This window comes from Nannospalax galili, unplaced genomic scaffold (assembly GCF_000622305.1).
Source record: "Nannospalax galili isolate Female #2095 unplaced genomic scaffold, S.galili_v1.0 scaffold455, whole genome shotgun sequence".
NCBI classification, from domain to species: Eukaryota; Metazoa; Chordata; class Mammalia; order Rodentia; family Spalacidae; genus Nannospalax; species Nannospalax galili.
The window spans coordinates 43672-54634 of record NW_008335815.1 but is presented as its reverse complement, the minus strand read 5'-3'; the positions used below and the strand labels follow the sequence as shown (position 1 = coordinate 54634).

The following is a 10963-nucleotide window of genomic DNA, read 5'->3' as shown; positions in this document are numbered from 1 at the left end:
TTGGAATCCTGGTTTCAGAAGCATTGGGGACGACAGGAGCAGAGACCTGAGGTCTGTGTAAGGTGGAAGGACCCCATTACAGGATAATGGAAAGGCCCAGATCCATTGCTAACCATGGGTCGAGGCTTTGGCTGTGTCTACCCTACAGGAGATTCAAACCCCATATTGGTGCTTGCGAAAAACCTTAAGTGGGTAGGCCAGGATCCGACTGACTAGCATGATGGTGGTCCATGGACAATAGTTCATGAGACAAAATTCCTCTCTTTATTTGTGTCCATCTGAGGTAAAGAACCCAGTTCCTTGGCTTCATTGTCAGTCAGCCTCTTTGTCCTACAACATGACTTGCTTGGTTTCTCTTGATAATGCTTTCCTTTAAGTGTCTTTACCAGATAATTCAGTGACAGTGAGCCCTTGGAACTGCCCAGGCCCACCTCCTCATGATTGAGGACTCCCCCAGGAATATACCCCTTCTGGTTGTCCATGTTTGACTGAGTTTGGCAGAGACTAGGACAATCACAGGCTGGCATTACCCATGTGGCTGCCCTTAATCATGATGCATTTTTAGCCAAGGATAGGTAAGATGTCCCATGACAAGCACCCCTAAGACAGGGCATGCACATGGCCAGGCGAATGGTCCAGTGATGGCCAAGACTTGGTCAGAGGTGACACAACCTAAGACAGGCAAAAATGCATAAGATTAGAGGAAGGAGATAGCCATCTCTCCTCAGCGAGCCATCTATGAGGTGGGTAACCCATGAAATAAAGTCAGTCTGGCCTTAAAATGAAAATAAAAAGGGGGGAGATGTGGGAACCTAAAGGCCCCACCTTGCAGAAGTCCAAGAGGAAGTTACTGGGGACACAGCCTAGCTTGCTTTGAAAGTCTGAAGAATACTTCCACACTGCTGAGGAGTGCATGATCAGCTCCTGACGATCCTTAACATACACCCTTGGGGGGGGGAGGCGGGAGTTCCAGGTGCCTTTATAAGCTCCGTAACACCTGCAATAAATGAGTTGCTGCTTGACTAGGATCCCCATTGCACCTGAGTGTTCCCGGTACTGGGGGCGGGATGGGCTGGCAAACGGCGTGCTTACTCATCCCCAATCATCACTGCCCGGGGGTTGCTGGTATGAACCCTGGCAATCAGGAAGTACTAATTAATTGAATGATGTATGGGCTCGTTAGTATTGGCTCACTGATTATGAAAAACATATCATACAAACGTAATATGTTAACAATACGGGAACTAGACAAGGGAATTTTGGGAACTCAGGACTATCTTCCTAATCAACTCCATAAATCTAAAACTCTCTAAAATTGAACATGTACCTAACGTGTTTGTACAAAAGCATTTGGGGATCAATATGTTTGAGAAGGGTGTATTCTTCTGAATTTTACTTTATTCATTCAAAATATACTCCTAAAGTCCCTGTGTAAGAAAAGATTAGGTTATGTGATGACAAATACAGGTCTGCCCCTTTCTTCAAAGTTTCAGGGTTTAGTACAAGACGCAGACCCTCACTTTCCACAGCAGGTCTGTTGGGGTCAATGGGTAAACTGGATTACAGGTCTTCTCTCCATGACAGTAATCACAGATTTCTGTTCTTTTTAAAGCCACTAATGCAGTAGAATATTATCTTGTGCCAACCAAAATCTGCCATCCCTTCCAACTACTTATTTGGATTGTTGGTAGAGTTTATCACTGTGCCATCCACTGCTTCATAAAAGAATGGGGCCATGGCAGCACTGAGTCAGTGAGAGAGAAAAAGTGTCTTCAACTTTACAGCTTCCTGCCATCACTGAATACATCACCCCACTACAAATTTTGTTCCCTGACTGTATTTCCCACTCAGTATTCAGTTCACACATGTGAGTAGGAAGTCTGTATTTAAGAAAGAGAAGAACTAGTGGGTGTTGGCCCTACTAACTGTTGAAGGGAGTGAAAAAGAATAAAGGGAAAAATAATTCCCTTTCAGTGGGGGGACTGAGGACACTGTGAGTCTTACGTTCCTTTGTCAGAATCTCAGAGTTCCATGAACAGACACTTTGAACTATTCTATACACATTGGAACAAATTGAGAAGCTTAAAAAAATACCAGTGGCTGGCCTGTGTCCCTAAAGATGGTCCCTAAAGATTATCCTTTGTCTGGTGTGTGTATATGTTTGAAAACTGCTAGTACAAGGTGGTATGTGGGCCCCAGAGATTTTATAACATAAATGGATCCATCACTTCAAAGGCCCTTTCTGTGCCCATCGATAGTCTAACTGAAAAATGCCCCAGGGCAGTGGCAGGAAGTCACACATTTCAATTTCCTCATGTTTAGAGATATGAAAGTGTTTGCTCAATAAACTAGTACCAATGTTGTTTTAAGGATGCAATGACACCCTCAATTTTGACCTTGGAAAATTGGGGTAGAAGATGTTAGATACTGGTCCTTCACAATGACTGTGGATTATGATTATCTAGTAGAGCTTTATTGTAACCCAGTCAATAAATCTCATAGAGGGTGACTTCAGTGTTTTTTACTTTTTCTTTTTTTGTTTGTTTGTTTTTTGAGACAGGGTCTTACTAAGTATCTCTGGTTAGCCTGGGACTTGCTCTGTAAACCAGGTTCCTGTCAAACTCATAAAGATGTGCCTGTCTCTGCCTCCAGAGTGTTGCTATTAAAATTGTGTACCACCATGCTCAGGATGACTTCAATATTTGTTAAGTTCCACAGACCTGTAGCCCTGGCTGGCCTGGAACTCACCATGTAGCTCAGGCTGGCCTCAAACTTGTGGCAATCATCCTGGTTCAGCCACCATGCGTGAAGAGAATTTACAAATTATCATAAGGTATTAGTCTATTATAAAGGAGGCGGCAATGCAGGTTTGGCAGATGAAACAGATAAAGAACAGAGATAGGAAAATACAAATGAAGGTGTCTACAGGGATATTTATCTGGCAGGTGAAAGAAAAAAAAAAGAATAGAAAATACAAGTAGTGGCACCCAAAAGGAAAGAAAACAGGGAACCATCAAGGGAGAGGAATGGGAACCTTGGATTCTGGGGACAATGGTAGAATTCCACCGTGCTGGGGGAATCAATTCTATTTAAGACATCTATAATTCATTGGTTAATTCATTAAAGTTGAGAGAGTTGAAGGAAGGAGCACAAGACTCCAAATAAGTAGCAAGGGAGTGTGAAAGAGGCAGATTCCAGTGCAGAAAAATTTCAGAACACCACTATGAGACTGTGAAATGTCTAATTCAATCATGGGCGCTCAATACTTCACGTTCCACAACTGTGTGGCTGGCTAATGTGTGAACGAAGCCTTCTAGTGCCCCAAGCATTCTAAGGAGCCATCAGGACAATTTGCTCCTCGGGGACTCATGGAAATAGAGTGTACTTTGAAGCTAATATGTACAGGGCTTCAGGAGGGGCCCTAGAATGGAATGCTTAGCCACACAGTGTGGTCTGCCCTGACAGATGTCAGGGTATTAGGATGAAGCACAGCTTACTGATTTTCAAGGAACCAGTTCATAAGGTGTTGAATTCCTGTCAGAAAATAATCACTTTAAGCCTCTTTAGAGATAACAGATCTAATACTCAGGCAGGATGCTGGATATTCTTGAACCTCCTCCCGTCCTCAGTTGATTTCACCCCTGTCTGATAACTGACAAACCTGGCTATGATGCTTAGCAGAGACCCCAAAGCACAGGTCCCAATCTAGGCCTACTGAATTAATATTTGGTATGCAACCCTGGATGTCCAGCATTGTTAGAAGTGACTGTATAATTATTTAGTCACTTACCCCCCCCCCCATGGTAACTTTCAAGCATGGGTATAATCATTAGCTCCTTCTTAAAGATGAAGAAACAGTAGACACAGAGAAGGAAAATGATTTCCTCGAAATCACACTCTATAGGATGACAGATACAAGGCTTGACTATAAGATCATGTTCTTAACCCCCATACCATGGCTTGACTGGATTTTAAGAGCAGAATTTTCTATTGATTAGTAAGAACAAGCTAGCAACCTTTCCAACCCATGCCAAAGACTGTGATGAAGGAATGAGTGTCTAGGTAGGGGATCTATTCTAGACCTGAATAAAGACTGCTATCAAAGAGGGGATATACTCTCCAGTCCAGAGCTACAGTGCAAAAGGACCGTACTTCTATTCAACCCAGGAATGTCAGGAAGCCACTCCAAAATAGCTGGTCAATACTACTATTGTTTGTTGTTATTGTCGTTTTTGGTCTTTTTGAGACAAGTTCTCCCTGTAGCCCCAGCTGGCCTGGAACTAGCTATGTAGACCAAACTGGGCTTGAACTCACAGAGATCTGCCTGCCTCTGGCTCTTGAGTGCTGGAATTAAAGGCGTGTGCCACCACTCCCGGTGGCTAGTTTTTATGAAAAATGAAATACACCAGGGGGCTGTAGAGATGGCTCAGCAGTTAAGAGCGCTTTCAGAGGATGCAGGTTCAATTCCCAGCACCCACATGGCAGCTAACAACCCTCCCTAACTCCAATTCCAGGGGATACAACACTTCTGACCTCTGTGGGCATTGTGTGATGCAAGTGCACTTTCACACATGCTGGCAATACATTCATACATGTAAAATAAAAATAATAAATAAAATATATATAAAAAAAGAAACACAGCTTGGCGTGGTAGCGCATGCCTGTAGTCCCAGAACTCGGGAAGCGGAGGCAGGGGGATCTCTGTGAGTTCAAGGCCAGCCTGGCCTACATAGTGAGTTCCAGGACAGCTGGGGCTACAAGGAGATCCTGCTTCAAAAAGCCAAAAAAAAGGAAAAAAAAAAAAAAGAAACACACTTATGACAGTTCAATACTATTCAGATAATGAATTTAAGAAGTAAGCCCCCCAACTGGGTGTGGTGGTGCATTCTGCTACTCCTAGTACTCAGCAGGCAGAGGCAGGTGAATCTCTGTGAGATCAAGGCCAGCCTGGTCTACATACAGAGTACAGGGGCTAAAATTACAAAGTAAGTCCAATGCATGCCAGTTTGGAAATCAATGAAGGTTGTTGATATTGTTTGGCATTTAATAAGCATAGCTATCATTCCAGTAAATAGTATTTTGAACTCTTACTAATAAGTTGTTGAGTTGAATATGCATATTAAAATAATTGAACTTTAAAACTGAGTTGCAAGTGCCCTCTGCCCTATTGCAAAGACAAAGGACTTTGGGCCTCTCAAGGGAAGGACACGCTTAAAGTAAACAGGGTAGTGCATGTGGAAGGGAGAAGTCAATGCTGGGATTTTTCTTAAACTTCCTCCATCATATTTATTAGGACAGGGTTTTCCTTGAACACGGAGCTTGCAGATTTACTAGGCTGGCTGTCAGCAAGTCCCAGGAATCCTCCCATGTCTACTTCCCACTGCTGGGATTACAGGGGCATGCTGCATGCTCACACTTTTTTCTTAAGTGCTGGGAATGAAACTCAGTCCTCATGCTTGGTCCACACAAGCACTTACAGACTGAACCATGTGTCTCCCCAGCCCCACCAATACTTTTTCTAATGAAAGATGGAAAACAAAGGTGAAGGTTGAGCAGGGATTCCTGGAGTTGTATGCAGACATGTCTATTATTATCACAAGGAGGAACAAACTTTGCCACCTCACAGATTTCCTTTCCTGAGTAGCAGCAAAATTCAGCAAAGAAACCAGTCTCAGTATGTTTTCATATCAACAGGAAGAGAAAAACAATTTCTGTTGCCCTTGGTTGCCAGTTAGAGAAAGAAACCTGCCTGAAACCTCAGGTGACTGCTGCTGTGGCTGAATTTAGTCACTGTTTAGCATGAGTTACAATGTGTCATGCAGGGAGTTGCAGGGAGTCCAATCTTACCTGGAACCTCCAGAGTCCTCCAATGTCATCACTCCTTTCGAAGCAGACTGGTTCCAAGCCTTCCTCCAGGCAGCACTTGATACAAGTGAGCCCACTGGCTCCTGACCCAATCACAGCAACTCTTTTTTTGGTCATGGTCTCTGGAGTACTTTGCTGACAGGGTCCCTGTCACCTGTCGTAAACAAACAAATAAACAAGAAGACAAAAGACAGAAACCAAATGTCAGCTCAACTTTTATGCGGAAGACCTTGGCCATGGCAAGTAAATAAATGTGCTAAGGTGACGTGCTCCTGGGGACAAGGGCTGGAGGGTCGCAGCACCAGGAGGTTGAGGTGCCCTCAGGGAGGTCGCGGCACTGGGAGCTGGATGCCTGGGTGGCTGGGTGAGTGGGGAGCACCTGAAGCAGGGCGCGCAGAGAACCGGGTGTGCAGGGAGCTGGGTGCACCGAGAGGAGAGTGCCCGGTTGGCTGGGTGAGTGGGGAACACCTGAAGCAGGGCGCGCGGGGGAGCTGGGTGTGCAGGGAGCTGGGTGCGCCAGGAGCAGGGTGCCCGGGTGGCTGGGTGAGTGGGGAGTACTTGGAGCAGGATGCACGGGGAGCAGGGTGTAGGGGGAGTGGGTGCGCGGGTAGCAGGGTGCAGGGGTGGCTGAGTGCGTGGGTAGCATCTGCAGCAGGGCGCGCGGGAGACTGGGTGCACCGGAAGCTCGCGGCAGGTAGGTACCTTCTCTAGGTGCTGCTCCTCTCGTACCTGGCTCCTCACCGCAGTGACCTCTCAGACTTTGTGCTATTAAAGAAAAGTATAAACAGCAGCTCTGCCAATAGGGAGGGGCTGTGGCGCCCCACCTCCTTTGAGTCAACACCCGCCCACCGAGGGCGTGCATCTTCCTTCCCTAAACGCAAAGAAAACAGTTGGATCTGCTTTCTGGTGGAAAGAAAAACTTATTAAACAGCAAAGATGACAACGTAACCACGGATTTTCAGCCATTGTTGCATGCACTCCTGGAGACCAAGCTTTCCTCCAGCTCCATCTCTTGGCTCTTGGTTTATGGACTTTCAACTTCCTGTTTTATCTTAAAGAGGTAAAGGCCTGACAAAAAGCTAAACAGCCTTTCAGGAGCAGACCTTCCTCCAACGTTGACAAGGAGAAACCAGATTTTCTAAGATCCGTTCAGACGGGGGCTGGATCCGGTCTCTTCTCCTCTCCACACTCCTCACAGGCAGTTTTGGACCTATGCTACTGTACCAGCTTAAATTTCATCAGGCACTAAGTAGAGAAGCCTGCAGCTCACTGAGACCAAAGCATATACAGAGATGATTTCAGTGAAATAAACACTTTAAAAAAGTACTTTCACATAGTCATAAGTGAGCAGTTAAAAACACGAACCATCGCTTCTAAAATATAACTTTAAAATGTCAAGAATTAAGTCACATAGAACCACGGATGTCATGATTATAGGTTTTTGATTCATCTTGGCAGGATAAGGATGAGGGCACCTCTAACACAGGGCTCCAGCTTAACAGGTGTAAGGTTTGTAGAGAGCAGGATAGTACTGAAGCCAGGAGTCACTCACTGTTCTGTAGTACCACTCCCTCAGTCTACGTTGCTCAAGGTGGTTCAGTGCCTCCAGGCATGGTTGCAAAGGACTGTAACCCCAGCACTGGGAGGCAGAGGCAGGCAGATCTCTGTGAGTTCAAAGCCAGCCTGGTCTACATAGCGAGTTCCAGGCAAACTATATGGTCTTAAACACCCAAGAGGAATGTATAACCAAAGATTAAAGTGATCAGTATATTTCTTTAAGAGTTCAAGGGATTACACTTCCCAGACATTAGGCTTAAGTCCATATAAAATGTTATTTAGACAATTATTTCTCATTGATGATTTTGTTCCTAAAACAAAAAGTGCTGCTCAGATGTAAGACTTCAGATCCTGGTCTGCAATGCCATAGTGCCCACCAGTAGCTAAGGGACACAACCAGCTATTGTTCTAAAATCATGGATAAGTTTGTTTTCTCCTATCTAGAAGCCTTTGAGAGGGAACTGACACTGATCTTAGCCACTCCAACAGTTATCAAAATGCCTGAAAACAAATCCTGAGTCCATCACTCCCAAGTCCAGCCTTGGCAGACAAAAGAAAATTGAGGGGGAACCCAATAGAAGGATGCTTTTGGAAGCCCTTGTCAGGAAGTTCCAATGGACTCTGATATGAACATTTGAAATTTGCCCTGTCTGACTTTTTTTCTGGTTCCCTGTCTAGAACTTGTAATGCTAACTACTCCTGCCTTTACTTCTCTTTCACATCTCCTGTTCACCAGTCAAGGACTTTCTTTTCTCCCTACAGATAAGAGTTATGCAGTTTGGGAGTCTTTTAGATGACAGGAGCTACAAGGAGACCCTGTCTCAAAATGACTAAAAAAAAAAAAATAGTTCAATGCCAACTAGTGTTGGCTCTGCGTTCTGAATTACAGGCCTCTCCCCTACAAGGACTCTTCCCAGGCTATTGGTTGTTGGACTCAGGTTTTCACTTCCTTCTAGCTATTGGTTTGGAAGGACTCTCAGTTCCTCTTAGCTACCTACAGTTTAATATAAAGAAGTTTTTTTCTCAGACTTGCCAAGAAAGAGGTGTCCAGTGTCCTGTACCACCAGGAGAAAACTACTTTTAAAGGGCCCATGTGATTAAGTGGCACCCTCTTCCATTACTTCCCTAAATTTTTTCTTTTTTAAGACAGGGTCTTGCTATATATCCTTGCCTCTCTTAGAACTCACAGTAATCTTCTTGCCTTAATCCCATGTCTGACTTGGTTTCTTTTGTATTTGTATTTTTTACTTTTTCACAAAAGGCATTATCACACACACACACACACACACACACACACACACACACACTTCAGCATCTTACATTTTTCCACTAAAATGTATGTACTAAAGAAAATTTTATTTCAGCACATTCCATTTTACAGCTTCAATTGTGGCCTACTATCTATTCAACCAGTCTTCCCGTTGATTGATAACTGGGTCATCTTTTACTAATACAAATAATACAATGTCAATTAGCCTTGTCCACAAATATTTCTTATTTCTACCAACTTATTTTTGGGATAGATTCCAAGAAGTAGTGTGGGAGACAGGCTTGAGCCTGGGTTGAAAGTCTTATTGCCAGCTGTATAGCAGACCTGAGGCAAGGGACCGACAGCTGGAGCCACAAGGAACGCCTTGTGACATTTGCTCCCATTGGCAGATCATGAGACTGATGCCTAGAGCTCGCCACTCCCTAATCACCACCCTTGGAATCCAAAATTGCAACACTTAGATATTGCAACAGTCAGGGTCACGTGGTTTCCAGGAATCGGGGCTCTGTAATCTGAAACCCAGTATGCTAATGAGGCATCCTACCCACTATTCTGTGATAGGATGCTAAACATGTTATGCTAATGAGGTATCCTACTTGCTGTGCTGTGATTGGACCACTACAACTATATAAGCTTGTGCCTTCCTGCAATTAAGTAGATCTGTGTCACTGAACCTGGTCTCCTGTGTCTGAATGCGGCGACGGTGGTGGTGCAGACTCCTCACCAGTCCTGGGGTATGCACCACAGACTGATTGGAGGAACTAAGAGAGCAGGAGAGCAGCCATAGCCGGAGGAGAGAAGCCACAGCCAGCGACCACAAAATAGGATTGCTAATCAAAAGATAAATGCTTAAGTAAATCTTTAGACATCTTCAAAGTCCTGTCTACAAAACGTCTACCAGTTATTTTTACAGCAATACTGACAAGGTATTTTTATTTCATTATTAAGATATTTTACTTATTTTTCTTCTTTGATTTATTTATTTTTATGGGGCTTTTGGCTACTCTAACATTCTCCCCTCTGAAGTGGTAACTCTAAAACCTTTTAAGAATTAGATAAAAGCTCCCAAATACTTTTGACATTTTTGGCCTTTGGAACAGTATGTTGCTAAGAGGCCCAAGGATATTTTGACTAGAGGCCCAAGGACATTTTGACTTTTAGCCAAGAAACTGGCAACTTTTCTTACTTTTTCTGATTTTAATGGGAATGGTTCCAATTTTTCTCCATTTAGAATGATATTGGCTGTGGGTTTGTTGTATACACATTTAACTATATTGAGATATGTTCCCTCCAGTCCAATTCTCTCTAGGACTTTAAACATAGAAGCATAGCTGAACTTTGTCAAAGGCCTTTCCTGCATCTATTGAGCTGATCATGTGATTTTTGCCTTTGAGTACATTTGTATGATTTATGACATTTATTGGCTTAAGTATATTGAACCAACGCTGTATTTCTGGAATAAAACCAACTTGGTCATGGTGAATAATCTTTTTGATGTGTGTCTGTATGCAGTTTGCAAGTATTTTGATGTGAATTTTTGCATCTATATTCATTAAGGATATGGGTCTATAGTTTTCTTTTTTGGTTGTGTCTTTACCCGGTTTGGGTGTTAGACTCATGTTGGCTTCATAGAAGGAATTTGGGAGTTCTCCCTCTGTTTCTGTCATTTTGAATAATTAAGTAGTATTGGTTGGAGGTCTTTAAATGTCTGGTAGAATTCTGCTGTAAATCCATCTGGGCCTGGGCTTTTCTTAGTTGGGATTTTTGTATTACTGTTTCAGTTTTCTTATATGTTATGGGTCTCTTTAAACTGTTGATCTCTTCTTGGTTTAACTTTGGTGGTTGCCATGATTTCAGATATCCATCCATTTCTTTTAGAGTTTCAGATTTAGTAATACGTAGGTTTTTAAAATGTTCCCTTATGATGTTCTGGATCTTTTTAGTGTCTGTTGTGATGTTTCCCCTTTCATTTCTGATTTTGTTGATTTGGCTTTGCTTTTTCTTTCTTTTGGTTAACTGGGCTAAGGGTCTGTCTATCTTGTTTAGCTTTTCAAAGAACCAGCTCTTAGATTCATTGATTCTTTTTATTGTTTTCTTTGTTTCTATTTCATTAATTTCTGCTCTGATTTTTGTTATTTCTTCTCTTCTGCTGGGTTTGGGTTTCATTTGTTCTTGCCTTTCCAGGGTCTTGAGTTGCAATGTTCAATTATTTCTTTGGGCTCGTTCTAATTTTTTAATGTAGGCACTTAGAGCTATAAACTTCCTCTTAGG

At 43.2% G+C, this 10963-nt stretch overlaps 1 protein-coding gene across 1 annotated transcript in view; it reads right to left on the bottom strand.

The window, feature by feature from the left end:
- LOC103732010 (dimethylaniline monooxygenase [N-oxide-forming] 5-like) overlaps positions 1-6717 on the bottom strand; it is a 19609-nt gene extending 12892 nt beyond the window's left edge. Inside the window, exons 1-2 of the mRNA XM_008830533.2 lie at positions 6568-6717; positions 5848-6019 (exon numbers count right to left, since the gene is read on the bottom strand). Coding sequence (XP_008828755.1) covers positions 5848-5982 — 135 coding nt within the window. The 5' untranslated portion in view covers positions 5983-6019; positions 6568-6717. The remainder of the gene's footprint in view (positions 1-5847; positions 6020-6567) is intronic.
- Between the last annotated feature and the right edge of the window lie 4246 nt (positions 6718-10963).